Consider the following 17,442-nt stretch of genomic DNA (forward strand, 5'->3'; position numbering starts at 1 on the left):
ACAAACGGAAAATCGGAAGTCTATTAGAGCATCGCCAACTCCATTTATATCCGCTAACGCGTATATAAAGCCGTCTCAGTTTCGATTTGAAGTGTTTCTCACAAGCTGGCCGTGGTGGTACTCCTATTATCGCCCTCTAGCATTGTTAAAGTAACTATTTTCGGCGGGAAATTTAAAAAATTTGTTCACAATTTGAGTAATATGGGGAAAAAGTGTTTCATCTGCGGTGATAAGGCATATTCGCTGTTCCAGTTTCCCAGTGACACTACTTTAAGATCCAAATGGTTTGAAGCAATTGGAAGATTTTGTGGTAATTTGAACAAAGCTAAATTCATTAAAATAAGATGTATAAAAATATTTATTCCAGACATTACAAAAGTTAGAGATTACTCTGTAATATGTAAAAGCCATTTTAGTCAAAATTCATTTTATTTTACAAGTAATAATCAAATATGTCGTTTAAATAAAAATGCTGTGCCCCTTATATCTGTAAGTCCAGTCTTCTTACTTTTATCAATAATAATAGTTGTCTTTAAGAATGTTTTTGGTACCCAAGAAATTGGTCCGCTTCCTGACCATTCCCAAAAGTACGAAATTAATTCAAAATTAGTTCAAGTTGATTTAGTTTCAGCAGATGAAATTGAGAATCTTCGGTACCACTGCAAAGTCCTCACCCAAAAATTGAAACGGACACAACAAAAATATTTGAAATGCGTTTCTAAACTTCAGGACCTTGAACAAGAAAAAAATAAAAATAAAAACAAAGTGCAAATGGTTAACAAAATATTTAACAAAGCCGAAAGTGGAGACGACAGAGCTATTTTTTTGACCGACATTATCAAAAATTTTTCGAAAAAGACTCCAAGGTGGTCTGAAATGTCCATTCGATTGTGTACTGTTTGGAGGTTCTGTTCACCAAAAGGGTATCGATTCTGCCATAATAATCTGGTTAAACTTCCGAGCAAAAGTACCTTGTCGCGGTATCTCGGTGAATATCAAGGACAAAACGCCCTTATTCAACAACGTCTGTGTGCTGAAATTGCCATACTTTAAAACACCCATTGAGCGAATCTGTTCACTCATTGTTGACGACATGTCAATCAAGGAGAAAATGATATATAGCAGATCAGAGGATCATATCTATGGACTAGATGATGTTAGCCAATAAAATGCTATGTTTCGTTATACATGGGTTGTCAACAAAATTCACAATACCAGCAGGGTACTACTTCCATGCTTCGCTAACAACGAGTGATTTTTATACCTTAACAATGGACGTTTTAAGAACTTTGACGAACTGTGGATTCATCGTTTTGAGGCTTGTAACTGACAACATGTCGTCAAATACCGCCCTTTAAAAAAAAATATGCCATGGTTCTCTTCAAAATTTAATTCCCCATCCTTTTTTTTCAGTTTCGAGAAGATGAACGTACTGAGAGCTATACAGATATTTTCTCCAGCAGTTACCTCATCTTTGAAATTTTTAAAGGACACTGGGGACGAACGATTCATGAATGTTGAGAGTACCATTTCGTACATGAAACATATGTACCATTTTTTTCAATTCCATAATGTTTCAAGTACGTCCCACTACATACATTCATTGGATAGTACAGTAGCACCATATGTACATATTTCAGACGAGCGACTTCACTGGTTAAATGTAACGTTTCAAAATTTCATTGATGACGTACAAAACAGTTCTTTAAAGGCTGGCCTGCACGGATTATCTAAAGAGACTGCTCATGCGCTTAAGTTCACAGCAAGAAGCACTTACCTCTGTGTCAAATTTCTACTTGAACAAGTGGGATTTTACTATGTATTAACCAGATCATTCGCTCAGATGCAGTGGAAGCAATGTTTTCTCATGTACGTCTCAGAGGTGGTTCAAATGATGCAACAGATGCGAGAACCGCAGAATATGCTTTGCGTCAGATCTTGCGATGTGGGCTTGTTAAATGTGCTGACTCTGCCAATATACACCAGGCAATTAGCTTTGTTAGTTCTGCCGAACTTTCCAGGTCAAGAGATATTGAAAAGACAGAAAATTTATTAATATTACCTTTTGAACTACAGGTCAAAATTCATGCATTATGCTCAAACATTATACCGGAAAGTAGTATTTACTCTGCTTCAGTGGCTTTCTTGGCGGGGTATATACTCAAAAAAATAGATGATAGAACTCACTGTGATGTATGCCTTCAACCACTACTTTCCAACACAATTCCCGGACCTCTTCTCAAATTAATTCTACTTCAAGATCGATGAGGTCTGGTATATCCAAATGAAGTTTTCGTGGGACTTGTTAAAAGACTTGCGGACATAGCTCAAGAAATGTTACCCTTCTTAAAATGTGAGAACGCCTGCAAACAATTTTGCACGCTATTTACCCTTACGTGAAGAGAAATCCAATTTTTCCTTGCTCTGATCATGACAATGTGTGTTGCATGTTCATTCAAATGGCAATTAAACCTGTCCTCGATAATATTTGCCAAGAGCAGACGGATTTGCTAAAAAAGACTTCTGTTCGTAACAAACCGTTAAGGTGATGTTATCGGTTTAGTTTTCAGTGAATTTACAGTAGATTTTGTTTCACAAATACTAGACAACTAGTTGGAATCTGAACCCAATTTTTTTTTTACAATATCTTTGATATGCTATTAGTGTCCGGAACTTATAAAATTGGAGAAAAGATGACTTGTTTTGCTCTAATAAAATCGCAAATATGCTCAAAATCACACTCATATTAGGTCTGACTGTGCCGACCATAGGTATAAAATTTACATTAAAGTAAGTCATGGACATTCTTTGAAGTGTTTACTATGATATTTCAAAAAAGAAAAAAAATTCTCGATTTATAATACTTCATAATTTTGGTTTAAAAGTGATCATGTTTGAAGCTTTATTTTATCCCTTCCATTTGCTGTCTCTCTCGGATCGGTGTATAACACCTACCGAACGTTCTTGGACCGATGGGATAATTTATTACTTCCGACATCTTTTCTTTCAAAGCCACGAAAAAGTGGAAAAAACTTTTATCAGAATTATTATGTCAAAAACGTACTAAAACTACAGACAAAAAATTCAGTTTAATTATCATTTCATTAATTTTACTATTATTATGCTTTTACTGCCTAATTTGTGCACATATAAATATTATTGTTTTTTAGACCCGCCGCTGTTTTTATACACTTACATAAAGTGTAAGTCAATGTTACTAATAGAAATTTTATTATTGTTACTTAATATGATCACCAATTCTATTGCTTCTCGGCTTTTTGTCAAAGATCAAAGTGTATTACCTGAAAGAATTTTATTTATATATATAAACCTTATAATTAGCCGGATAACCATTCAGTTAGTTTCTATACCTCTTTAGTTTGAACTTAGCCGATACTAACCAGATAGGGAAACAGGTATAATTGAAATATGTAAACCAAATAAGTAATTGAAGTACTTAGTTTTAAGTAAAACAATTGGGTACATTTATAAATACGCATAAATAAAAACGAAACAAATTATTGGTCTCTAGTTTATTTTATTATTTCCATTACATCATGACATATAGATACGTACTGATGCAGAAATTGGTGATTTTCTCGTTGCATTTCAGTATAGGGACACACTCAGTAGAACCATTTGGACACTTAAAATTAATTTTGTTTTACTTGCCACAAATCTTTGTAAGTGTTGCGAAAGTGATTATTTTGGGTCCGAAAAATAACTGCATTTATAATTTTTCGGCTGAGTGCTTTTTTTGTTGTAACTCAATCAGTTTCCCAATTAGATTATAATTGCTTGGACTTACTATTTGTTGTCTTAATTTTTCGAAGTTCACTTTTGTACACATTCAGATTTTTATTTCTTATTAATTTCTTGTGGTCATTTTTATAAATTCGTTTATGAAAATTGAACTGTTGACGAACGAAAATCGAACAATAATACACGACAAGCGGGTGCCGAATTGTTACCAGAGATTAGGGGTGTCATAAATTACACCCCAGCTTTCCTGAGGTTCAACCAGCTTACCACTACTTCTCGTCTTTATTTTTCTACACACAAACTTCTTATGAAGACAATAACACGGCAAAATTAAAAATCCGACAGTTTTCTTTTAGCAAACATCGAAGAAAAGTTTTAAAGCTATAATAAAATTAGATCTATTTCCCATTCAATATTGCTTACCTTTTAAAATTTTTATTTTTTAATAAACTACCGTTTCTTGTGTTAGCATTTCATTTGGTTGATATTTGTGTGACAGTTTTATATTTCACTAATTAACCTCCAAATTCATTATTAGTAAAAATTGTGCTCTATGGAGGTCACCACTGCGAGTACTGTCATCGGAACAATTTTAACAATGAAAAGGGACAAATTGAAACGGCTTTATATCAATGGAGTTGGCGATGATTAGAGTAAACAATTCTGCTTGTCAAAAATGTCAAACCACTGTCAATTGTCAATTATAGAATTAATCATGCATATACGTTTTTCGCTACACGTTCTTCTACTAAAATTTCAAAATTAACTGGATGAATTTCCGGGAAAATTAAAATGGTGTTCGAAACCTTGGGGGACTGCGTTTCTAATTTCTCGACAAAAATTAAAGCAGATCGTATGGTGAACGCACCAATTGATATTAAAGACACTCTTGGATGTTTTACTATCGTTAAAGTGACACAGTGAAAATTTTATGTCGTACCCAAATTGTTTTTGACTGTGGTCGAGCATTTGGACACTAACCAAATTATTTATTTAGGTGTAGACCCAAGTACTATTAAAATAACTACAACAATTAAAAACTAATAGTTCAGTGGAACTCAAAGAAATCTTCCACTGAGAATAAAGAAGACAACTAGAATTACGAATTAAGAACATGCACTTAAACCTACGCTAACTTGTGAAATTAAACAGGTAAAGAAAGAGATAAATAAATTTACTTTCTTTAATTAATGAAATAAAAACGCCGAGCGCAAAAATGAATAGTCGCAGTCTTTAAGTACAGCTAAACGTTGAGAAATTAGTACCATAAATGCGCTAAAATACGGTGAGATTATTAAGTTAAAATGAAATGCGAGGTTTCCAAAATCTATGGTAAAATAATAATCAGAGAACGGAATCATGTTTAAACGACAATAAGTTCAAAAAAAAAAAAATATCGATTGCAAGAAAATCAAATTAAAATGGTTTCCATTCGGAAACTTCCCAAAAACTCATCTAAAATATCCTTGTCGCGAACGAAGGGGACGAATCCGCCAATTAAGGAAACGTTGGATTACTTTTCATAAAAAACAATCGGTAAATTATCGAAAATTCCTCCCCGACGACCAAAAGCCGACGAAAGCCCAAAAATGCCACCCGCAAACGAGAACATCTGTTAACGCTAAAAATTCCTGCTCACACCAAACGTATCGAAGACCCCCCGACTAAAACACATAAATTAAACGGTTCATATGTACGACCGAACTCTAGAACACATCATGGAAAAAAAAACAAGATAAGTTAAGTATGACTGGGAGGTAGACTTACACAGATGCAGCATCGAAATTTTTCTATCTTCTTCTCGGTCTCAGCAAATTTTTCTAAGTTCGGATTTCTTCAAAATTCAACAAAAATAGCAAAAAAAAACTCGGTACGGAAATGGACAAAGTCTTCGACTGCAACTCGGAACTTGAATGAAAATCACTTCAGCGCTACTGCTTTTATAAGGATTTTTACCCATTTATCTTGTCTCCCGCGACGTTAGTAAGCCATATTTCTTCGTGATTTATGTGTTACTCGGAATGCGACCTTGGGTCTTATTTCGCTGTTTTATAGGATTTTAATATAGTTTTGTTTCTGACGTTTTTATGAAACTACTGTGTAATAATTCATCGGGTTTTTTAACTTGCGTTATGGTTCCCATATCGTCATCGCCACATTTTCGTCATCCTGTTGCATCTGTTTGAAACTGGGGCGTTCTTTGATGTTTTTTATACCTCTGCGTTTCGTCGGCAGCTATTTTAGTTTGGGCACAAATTCGAATGAAAGTAATTGGAATTAGCGATTTTTATGGTGTACGGTTCTGTGCCTGATGTTTGCAATGTCTGACAAGCGCAATGATATTTGCAATTTGCGAATATGCGAATTTTGTTCCTACGTTCGGGGATTGGTGGTTGAGTTTGATTATCTGTTTGAATGGTACTATATGCAGATAGTATGCGTGTTAAGTAATTAAGATTTGCAAATTTTCGAATTTTGTTGTTATGTTCTGGGGATTTGTTATACGTCTTTTTGTTACGATTTTCTCGTGAACGAATTTAGTGACGGCTCGTCACATTTAATAACTTCACGGTAGATATTTGCAGCCGGTTTTTCTAATTCAAATGCAAATACAGGGACTGCTGCTATGAATATGACGTGGCACAGTTGTACCATCAATTATTATTTTAGTAAGAAGTAAGTTTTTCCTTATTGTTCATATTGTTGTAATATTTCAGTTATTAAATTATTTTAGTATCACTAATTTATTCTCAATTACAGCGAGAATAATCAATTCAGGGTTTGAAAATCATTCCAGGTTGTCTCATTTTTTCTGACAGTTATGGACAGTTGTCATATTAGGTGGCCAACTTCACGTTTACATTATTGATCAAGGTTGCAATTTTCCAAATTACAGACCTCTAGACAAGTCGACAATTAGCCAGTGTAATGAAACTAGTGAATACAACGATTACACCAGTTGAACACGTAACGACGTCTAATTTTATAAACATTTATACTGTTGGTATGGCATAGATGGTTATTCAAGTTCTAGCACACCACGACAGTTATGCCAAACATGCCAAATAATACTCGCTATCTATGATATTTAAATATTTCGTTTATTTCGAATTTCGAATGGGAATCTTCTTTTAATAATAGTTACTATTATATTCTTTTCCCTACTGATTGATTAATTGTAATCCATTTTTTGTGATATTTTCTTTGTTTGCATGTTTTTTATAAAAAATTTTGGCCAAATTTGAAAAAATTTTTATCGTCTAACTAGCCGACCCAGCAAACGTTGTTTTGCCATATAAATTATTTCTAGTGAATATTTTAGTAGTTAAATAAAAAATAAATTAAAATAAATAAATTATAATTCAATTAAATTATAAATTATACATGAAAATTTATCGTACGACAATGATTATATTCAACAACCATCTTGCAACCCTACTGCTCATCTGTGGATGAAAGTAAAGATATAATATCGTTACTACAAAATGGGGGTTGGTGGTAGAGAAGTGAAAATTTAGGGTTATATGTATTTTTTGATGCCAAATCTAAAAAAATAAAAATAAAGAATGTTGTCAAAAAATTAAAAAAAAATTATCACCCAGAGGTATAAAAAACGACCTATTCTCAGACCTACCGAATATAGATATAAAATTTCATAAAAATCAGTCAAGCCGTTTCGGAGGAGTTTGGTTACACACACTGTGACACGAGAATTTTATATACTTATTCAATAGAAGACAATGAATTTACAATGTTTTTCTTTCCTTTTCCGGCAAACCCAGATGTTTTATCGAAACCAGAAAAACAATGCAGAAATGCAACGATATTTTTGAAGGATTCATATTTGAAACTATTGGATGTGAAAAATAGATCTTTAACATTTCCAAAACCTGGTTTGAGAAAATCAATGTCATAAGTAGTTGAATTCAATTGATTATAAAGGACCAAGAGATCATTATCTTGACCCACAACTATGACAGTTTTATTAGTATCTCTGGCAGTTTCTATCGAGGTCTTAATTATGTCAGCATCAGCATCTTCTTCTGCTTGTTTACAGGAATATCCTTGTGACTGTAGATTCCAAAAGTTTCTTTTCCAAATTTTACATAATAATTAAAAAACAAATTTTTTAATTCAAGTTTTTTCGTTTTTTTGAATTTCCTGTGAAAAATTGCCATAGTAATGTATAATTATTATTTTTACACCATTAGAAAGTAAAGATTTCAGCCTACCGATTTTTTTAAAAAAGCAAATATTTTGACGTGAGAATTTTCAATTGAAAATTAGGGTGGTTTTTCGATATTAAATCAAAATAATAGGAAAAAATAAATATTTTGAATAAAAAAATTACAGTGAGTTTAGAACATAAATAGGAGTTTTCACCAAATTTCGTGAAAAAATATGAAAAGTATGAAAAAATATGAGAAAAAATGGGAGATAAAAATACAAAACCAAAAACTCGGTTATTTGCATTTTTCGCATAAATTTTGAGGTTAGGTAAAAATGTGTAAATATAAAAGTTGTAGATTTTTTTATTATCTACAACTTTGCCATTCAACTTTTTGCGAGAGGACTTGTAGTTTTGCCGGAAATCGTGATAAACCGTTTTCTACCCTTAAAAGCTCACCCTCTTCCACTATTTTTCCTTTTATTTTTGTTATATTTTCTTCCTTTTCCAATGGATATCATTCTGTTCTGATTTGTTTTCACTTTTTACCATTTCCAAAGGCTTCGGCACTGGCCTATAGTTGGAGTAATTGACGTCAAACCTAGAATGTATTTCTCCAGTATGAGCAATAAGCTTCGGTGTTCGTTGTTTTTTCTAAACTGTAACCCAAACGAAAAATCGGATAAAACCTATTAGTGTAAACAATAATTCATCTTGTCAATTATGGAATTAAGTATGCACATGCGTTTTTCGCTACGTTCGCTTCTACCAAGATGTCGAAGTTAACTTAATGAATATTTAAAATGAACACTTGAAAAATGTTTTATAAGCCCCAAGATTTAATCCTCACAATAGCTGAAACAGCAGTTCTTGCACTATTTTTGAAAGCAGAAGGAGAAAGAAGAAAAGAAAAACAAACGTGACCTCAAAGAAGAAGAACTTTCCAAAAACGGAGACTATAAAATTAATAAGCACTGTATTTTGTATTTAATAACGTTCTAACTCACTAATCTATCATTCCGAGACATTCAAATGTAAGAAAAAGATTAGATTAAAATATCTTAGAGACGAGTTTACCAAGATAAGACGTTTATTTTGACTCCTTTATTGACAAAAAAAAAATTGTAGATATACTGAACAAGATGAACTGGATATGAAATCCGTATAAATATCGAACAATGGAATAAAATAAATTTTATTATCTAAATATAAATAAATCGAAGAGTTTTCTACTTTTTATTTTATTATATTTTTCCGTTATTATTTAGTAACACAACGCTGGTTCCAAATCCCAAAGGGTACACTACAACTGACGATTGTTAACATTTTTCCATAAAATTTTTAATTCTTAATAAAGTAATTGTTTTTTTAGTGATAAGATAAGAACAAAATCGATTATGTTGTTCATGCTAGGTACATATGTAACTGATGTCAATTATACATTACCAAACCCACAGATAAAGGTAATAAAATTCTTGTTGTTGGTCCTACAGCAATATTTCAAAAATTCGGTTTATATTCTTTTCTAGGTAACTTCCCGTGCTTTTGTCCATTCTGTTCATGGACATTTCTTCCCATTATGCTAACAATTGTGCGCAAACCAACTTCTGCTTTAATCGTACATTCCCAGAAAATTTTTTGCTGACTTTTATTTATTTTACGTTAATGACGAATCCAAAACAAAACAGATACAATCAGCACAATGATAATGCAATTTAAAACAATATAAAAGTATTATCAGTAACCCGTCGTCAAGTAGACTTAGTGCTGTAAGGTGCTCAGCTGGTGAGTAAACACACAAATTTAACTCCGGTATTCATAACTTTTCCATGCTTAGAAATGCTCTTCGATTCCATTCTTGGCAACATAGTGGGCGTGGTGGTGGCTCTAGTCACCATTACCATCGCCTACTTCAAGTGGAGGTACCAATTCTGGAAACGACACAATGTTCCATACTTTGAACCCACAATTCCCTTCGGAACCTCTATTCCACCATTCAGTAAACGCAAAATCGGCGCCGGTCTCTTGGCGAAACAACACTATGAAGAAATGAAAGCGAAAGGATGGAAACATGGAGGATTGTTCACGTGGCTCACTCCTACATACTTCGTTACAGATCTAGATTATGTCCGCAACATCCTCACCAAAGATTTCCAACATTTCGTCGACCGAGGGATGTACGTCAACGAAAAAGACGACCCTCTGAGTGGGCATCTGTTCAACATAGAAGGCCAAAAATGGAGAAACATGAGAATGAAACTCAGTCCGACTTTCACATCCGGGAAAATGAAAATGATGTTCAACACTTTGTTAGAATGTGTTCCTAGTTTCCTAGTCAAGATCGAATCAGATCGCGTGAATAAAAATCCCATCGACATTAAGGAGGTCTTAGGATGTCTTACTACAGACATTATCGGCTCGTGCGCCTTTGGCCTAGAATGTAACAGCTTCAAAGAAGAAAATGCCCCGTTTAGAGAAAACGGACGCAAGTTCTTCGACTTTACCAAATCTAGAATAATTAAGTCGATGATTTCGTCAAACTTTCCTGCTGTTGGAAAATTTTTGGGCTTCGGTATAACTCCACCAGATGTTACCGAGTTCTTCATGAAGGTGGTAGAAGACACTGTCAAGTATAGAGAAAGCAACAACATAGTCCGCAAAGACTTCATGCAGCTCCTCATCGATATCAAAAACAACAAACTTGTTGCTGAAGAAGGTGTGAAACAAGACGGTACTACTTTGACTATGAGAGAACTCGCTGCCCAAAGCTTCGTTTTCTTCGTTGCTGGGTTTGAAACTTCTTCTACAACCATGACGTTTGCCATGTATGAACTGGCACGACAACCCGAAATCCAGGAGAGACTCCGCGAAGAAATCAATACTGTTTTAGCCAAGCATGGAGGTAAAGTTACATACGACGCTATTCAAGAAATGAAGTATATGGACACAGTGATCAACGAAACCTTGAGAATGTATCCCCCTGTGCCAGTGTTGTTCAGGAAGTGTGTCAAAGATTATAAGGTCCCCGATCAAGACGTCGTCATAAAGAAAGGTGTTAAAATTCTGATACCAATTCTTGGGATTCATTACGACAAAGATCATTATCCTAACCCTGAGAAATTTGATCCGGAGAGATTCAACGACGTGAATAAAAGTAAAAGACATAATTATGCACATCTTCCCTTTGGTGAAGGACCGAGAAATTGTATTGGTATGTTAGAGTCGCTTTTAGTTGACAGGTTTTGATTTAGTACTCGTAGGTATGCGATTTGGCTTGATGCAATCCAAGGTTGGGCTCACTTACTTGTTGAAGAATTATAAATTCACTGTGAATAAGAAGACAATACAACCGCTTAAACTCAAAGTACATGCGTTTATTCCAGCTGTCGAAGGTGACGTGTGGTTGGATGCTGAGAAAGTATGATTTAGGTTTGGTATTGATTGAACTCCAGTGGTTCGGAATCTGATATAAAATGTTTTTGTTTTGTTATGTAAACTAATTGTATTAACAAACACATTAAATATTTTATCTAACATGAGGTTTATAATGAATTTAAGTACCGTGTTGAGGCAAGATTAAATTAGCAGGTTTAAGCTTATCAGCAACAATTAGAGATAACATCCCGTCAAGTGCTTATTTGTTTCAAAAGTGTGTATTAACTTTTGCAATTATTTAAAAAATTTCCGCATGTTATCTGCCAAAACTAGATACTATAAAAATGTATTTTTTTCCTCTCTCTCTTTTTCTCACTCTCTCTTTCTTACCTGTATATAACATTATTTATTTTCCATTAAATTAGAATCTTTAGCATATTTAAGTTTTTACGAAGTCTGTTTTTATATTTTTTCACTTAACAAAAGACGAAAATTATTGTGATATTTACATTTTGGAAAAGTTGTGCTTTGATTGATCCATTTAGTACATTATTTTAGATCTTTCTCTTTGGTCAGAATTAATTATGGGTTTCCAATTTTGTGTACTGAAGTCCTTCCTTTCATTTAATATTTTTTCTTATTTTGCGCAAAAGGTAATGTAGAATTTGCAAGTATTGTTAATTTTGAGCCTGCTGTATTCAAGTTCATAGAGTAGTTCGTCAATTCTGAAGAAGTTATGCTTGTTCTTCAATGTGAACAAAAATAGTTGAACATAATATAAATAGAACAGCAGAAGGAGGTCGTCTTCTTAAAAGCAACATCTGATTAAATGAAAAAAAATAAAAAAATAAATTTGAATGACGTTTTGAGGAAAATATATGAGTTACAGGTAATTACTTTAGGCGCGCTATCTTCTAGTATGATATAACAACAAGTTTTATACACCTAAATGATGATGAATTAGGATTCATTTTGTGATGGATACGTTTATTACCTTCACTTTATTGCAGAAACGTTTTTTACCTTTAGTCTTAATATTAATTTATAGGTATATTTCGTGTAAAATCAAGTTAATTCCCATATGTTGTAACGAAGCGAATTTTCGCGGGCCGGAAACCGTGACGCGTACCGCCCGAGCCGGGGGTAAAACCGCGATCGCCGCGCCGCCGCGGCGAAAGGAAAGGAAGTCTTGCCTGAAGCTTCAGGGTGTCAGGAAGTGCTGTGACTGTTTTGCGATTTTGAGAAGAGAGAAGAGTGCAGTTCGACCCTCCGACCACCGTAAGTACCTTTTGGGTTGTCTGCCCGTCTTAGTACCGGTTTTTGAATCGCCGCCCCCGAGCGAAAAACCGTATCACCGTCACCGGGTTTTTTTTGTGACCGTCAGAAGTCGAAACCGTCGTGCACGTGTCGTTACCGTCACCGCGCTCTCCTCTCGGGTCGCCGTGCCGTCTTCGCGCGATTTTCAGGTTCAAGGTCGCCGCCCCCAAGTCCAGGAGGAGCCCGGCCTGAAGGAAGTCGCCGCCCAAGAGGAACAACCGTGCCGGACGTATTATTACTTTTCTTGTTTATTTTTGTTTTGTAATTATTTAATTTAATACCAGCCGTAAGATTATTATTATTTTAGACCGTGTAGCTAGTGGCAGGGAATAAACCCTATTTATTGTTATAAAATATCCTTGCCGTTTTATTTATTATTCTCGTGTTTTCGCGGGCGCTCACCACCTGAATTCCGTGTCTCCGGCTTTAGAGCACCCCGGCGCTCCTGACCGGAGGCGCCACCCCCGGCGGCGTGAAGGTCGCCGCATAAGCTTGGTCGACCAGACGTGTTTCTGATATCAGCGATACTAGTCGACCCAAAGCTTGGCACCTAAGTACGCCCCCACCATACGTTATCGGCGAGATTTCGGACCGTCACCGGACCGTCTAACAGGAATTTCGTCGCAATGTATCAGGTTCAAACAAACATTATTTTGGTTATAATGGAAAATACCATAACTTTTACTCAGTTGAGCATGTCATAATTCATTGAATTGTGGATAACTCTGTTCTAGGTTAAGTTAAAAATTCCCCTATGAACATGACGTAGGTTTCTGTAACTACTTATACATGAACTAAGGATTTTATTAAATCCAACTAATAAAGGAAAAGCACTTGATGTATTATGTAAATATGAGTATTTAATAAATACCATTAAAAATATAAAGCCCAGTAATGCAGTAATGCTTGGCACGTGTTTATTAATAGTGTTAAAATGGTTAAATATGATATTACAAAAACAACATCAACAAATAATTTTTTGAAGTTGGTTTTATTATCACTTATTAGTCTTATTATTTGTTAGTCAGTACAATTTAATTTTCAACCATAAGAAACAACAAACAAAAGAAAAAAAAATAATGCTGTTATAGTTAACTTAAGGTTTGTGAAGGATTTTGTAATGCCTTTAGTCTCCTTCCTATCATATCCCATATAAGTTCGATGTGATTTAAATCCGGAGATCTGGGGACTCTGTGCAATGTAAGGTCGTGAGTTATCTTGCTGAAACAACATGATTGTTTCCGAGCCTTTCTAGATTCGGTACAAAATAGCGTTGTAGGGTGTCATCAATATAACGAACCGCTGTCATGCTACTTCGGATGAATACTGGAGCTAACCGGTTGCCACTGATAATCACTCCCCATCATTACTCTCATAGTGCGGTAGACATGTTTTTCAACAGAAAACTCAATATTAGATCTTTCATCACGATGCCTTCTTATTCGCCTACAGCCATCATACATCCCCTCAACAGAATCACGATTCATCGCTGAAGACGACTTTGTTCCATTCTTCCCTCCACCTTTGGTATGCTTTGCACCACTTCAACTTTTGGGGCCGGTCTGCAGGAGTTAAAGGCAAGACTAACTGCGAACGGTACGAATTGAGCCCAAAAGACCTGATGCATGATCCTAGAGAGTTCGCATATTAAGTAGTATACCCTGTTCCGTGAACCAATGGTCTCCAATCTGCCGACTTGTGGAAAATCGGTCCTTAATAGCCATAAGTCTCTGTGGTACCTCTTCACTTCACCCGCTAAGCTCGGATAACAGTGTTTTAATGTCGGTGCGAAACGACGGGTAGTTTCCCGAAACGAAAAACCAGAGCTACTTGATTCTTAGGAATCCGGATCTAGTATCTAGGCTCCAGGGCCAGCAGGTGAAGAGGAGACACCCCGGTCAGTGTTACCATGAAAACCGACTTTCACCAAATAACGGTACCGTAGAACTTTTCAGACTGGTGTATAGCTAATGCATTATTTTGGGTGTTTAGCCCCAAGATTTTTCCACGGATGTTCACGTACCCAAAAAGCTGCCTTAGTATTCTTGGTCTGGTTTGTCAGGCAAGTCCTCAAGAAAAACCGATATTCTAAATAAGTGCCTAGATACTTGACTTCTCTGTGTACCTGCAATGTTTTTGCAAAGAATGTAGGGCTCACATAGTAATCTCAATGTGTGTTTAAATCTTAAAATTTAAACAATAATTTCTTCAAATTTAAATTTCCTCTTTACGTCACCAATAAGGAGGTCAGGATCAACGACAGGAGTGTAGAACGCTGAAACATGGAATTGCAAGCACCAGAACTACGAAATGCTGACCACCGCACAAGCACCATCGTCAGCGTTAAGAAGAAGGCAGCGGTAATGAAACAAAAGAACATACAAGAAACTGGGTCGCAATACAATTTCATATCTCTCATTACCTTTAGTTTAGAACCACTCATACGCTGTAAATAGTTAGATTTGTATAAATAAGCTAGGTTGTTTTGAATAAAATCAATATTAAGCTTTATTGGCTTTTTACTCACTCCCACAATTCTACTTCAGAACTGTTCATGGTCCTTCGAGCCATTACTGAACCAAGTGCCACCTTCCAAGTCTAAAAACTAGGGCTGTGAGACTGCAGTTTAGTGGCACCTTCCTTAACATAGGCACCATTTCCAAGTCTACAATTTTCGGACCGTGAGACTGTGGTTCGGTGGTGTCTATTCCTTTTTACTCGGTGCCACCTCCCAAGTCTACAAACTCGAGCTGTGAAACTGCAGTCCAGTGGCACCACTCCTTTTTTAATATAGCACCATTTCCAAGCCTACAATTTTCGGGCCGTGAGACTGCAGTTCCGTGGTGTTCATCTCCTAATCCGGTACCATTTCCAAGTCTACAATTTCGGGCTGTGAGACTGGAGTTCGGTGGTACCGTCCTTATACAAGCACCACTTCCGAGAGAATTTTCGGTTACCGGTGCCCTTTATCCCCAGCACGCCTTCGCAAAATTAAGAGTGCAAGAAAAAATTCGTCATTGAAGAATTCAACAAGAAAGCCAGAGAGCAAGAGGATTTGGGGAAAAAAATTCAAACTCTCCTAACCAACGAGAGGAAAGACCCCGCAAAAAGAAAAACCCAGAATTGGCGATCCAAAAGAGCAGAGCAACTCCAAGAATTTTGGAATGAGATTCAGCGAAATCATGAAGAATTGAAGATACTGGGGCCCACCCTCAGAACTACCCACGATTATTTTGAAGTGAAGTATTTTGATCAGCTAAAAGCGTTGCACGAAGATGAGAAGAAATACCTCGAATTAGTTCAGACGTTGCCCGACGTCGACACAATTGTTCGGATTGCAAAAAATCTCCACCGAACTGACCAAGATAAAGAGCGATTTAGATCAGGTATGAACTTTTACCCGAAAAAATCCAAGGTCAGTGGAGAAGCTTCATGGAACTGCATGAAGAAATCTACGTCGATGAAAGGGAATTCGAAGACAAATATTTTGCCGACGAAATGTACGAGAAGACTGAAGTAAAATACGCGGTTGTGGTCGAAAAACTGAAAGGAAAAATCCAGTCACCGTCCGGCTATCAACAGGAGAAACCAATTATCCTAAATCCAGCTTGCACTTTTCACTATCTATTCAGCAAAGTCATTCACAAAAATACATCGCTCTCCAACATTGAAAAGATGCAGTATTTGAAGACGTACATCAGAGATGAGCCCAGCAGAGTCATCCAACATCTTCAGATAACGGAAAATAATTACGAAACTGCATGGGAGCTGTTGGCAAAAAGATTCAGCAATATAAGGCTTACCGTAAGTGAGTTAGTAGACAAAATTTTGGATCAGCCAAGAATACAGGAAGAATCAGCAGAAAAGCTGAAAAAATTGCATGACACGACAAAAGAATGTCTAAAAGCATTAAACAATTTAGACATTCAGACCGACACATGGGACCAATACTCACCAAAATAGTCTCTCAAAAATGGGACACAGAAACAAATAGGCTGTATGAGCAGTCATTGACAAACCCACACGATATGCAAGAATTCAAGAAGATGATGGAGTTCCTGCAGACAAGATTTCTATCTTTCGAGATAGAAGCCGTTCAATTTACGAATGTCCTGACTTTCAAGCCGAATCGCCAGAAGACAGATGGAGATTCATAAACAACGAACAGCTGTGTACGAACTGCCTAAGCCACGATGCAGGCAAACAATGCTTCATCACAGCATCATGCCATAAATGCAAAAGAAGGTACCATACATTATTACACAACGACCGAAGAAGCAACCCGAATATCAACCAGCAAAAAACATTCAACTCAACAAACAAACAAACTCCAAACTCTGGAGAAAACTCAACGAAGAAAATTCAAAGCCATGTAGGCATTGAAAACAAACAGGTACTTCTGGCCACAGCGCTAATAAGAGTACGAACAGCAAGTGGAACATACGAATATTTACGAGCCCTTATTGACCCGGGATCGCAGGCATCGCTCATAACAGAGAAAGCAGCAACGCTCTTGTCACTACCCAGAGAACACATTCAAGCCGATATAACTGGACTTGGAGGAGAAATACCGAACAAATCAAACTCCAAAATTAGAGTCGAGTGCGCTCCACGATTTTCGAGTGATTTCACACTCACAACAGACCTACTGGTAATATAAAAAATTACAGAATCTCTACCAGAAGAAGACATCGAAACAGATTTTCAGGTGTGGCAGAATCATATCATCGCGGATCCAGCCTTCCAAGATAAGGGCCCAATTGATGCATTGCTGGGCGCGGGTGAATATCGCAACATAAGACAGCGGTAATGAAACAAAA

At 36.0% G+C, this 17,442-nt stretch overlaps 1 protein-coding gene and 1 long non-coding RNA gene across 2 annotated transcripts; one reads left to right on the top strand and one right to left on the bottom strand.

The window, feature by feature from the left end:
* Positions 1-739: 739 nt before the first annotated feature.
* Positions 740-3,037, bottom strand: LOC135142363 (uncharacterized). Its single transcript, XR_010282510.1, has 3 exons — positions 2,063-3,037; positions 1,778-1,969; positions 740-1,730 (listed from the first exon to the last, which is right to left on the bottom strand). It is a non-coding gene; the product is annotated as an uncharacterized LOC135142363 (long non-coding RNA).
* A 6,571-nt stretch (positions 3,038-9,608) lies between these two features.
* Positions 9,609-11,464, top strand: LOC135142343 (probable cytochrome P450 6a14). Its single transcript, XM_064074030.1, has 3 exons — positions 9,609-9,715; positions 9,768-11,141; positions 11,191-11,464. Exons 2-3 carry the CDS (start codon positions 9,770-9,772, stop codon positions 11,352-11,354), a joined length of 1,536 nt encoding a protein of 511 aa, XP_063930100.1. The 5' UTR covers positions 9,609-9,715; positions 9,768-9,769; the 3' UTR covers positions 11,355-11,464.
* Positions 11,465-17,442: the final 5,978 nt, after the last annotated feature.

The sequence above is a fragment of the Zophobas morio genome, unplaced genomic scaffold (assembly GCF_036711695.1).
Source record: "Zophobas morio isolate AGI-343-1 ecotype UQ-CSIRO unplaced genomic scaffold, CSIRO_AGI_Zmor_V1 ptg000046l, whole genome shotgun sequence".
Taxonomy (NCBI): domain Eukaryota; kingdom Metazoa; phylum Arthropoda; class Insecta; order Coleoptera; family Tenebrionidae; genus Zophobas; species Zophobas morio.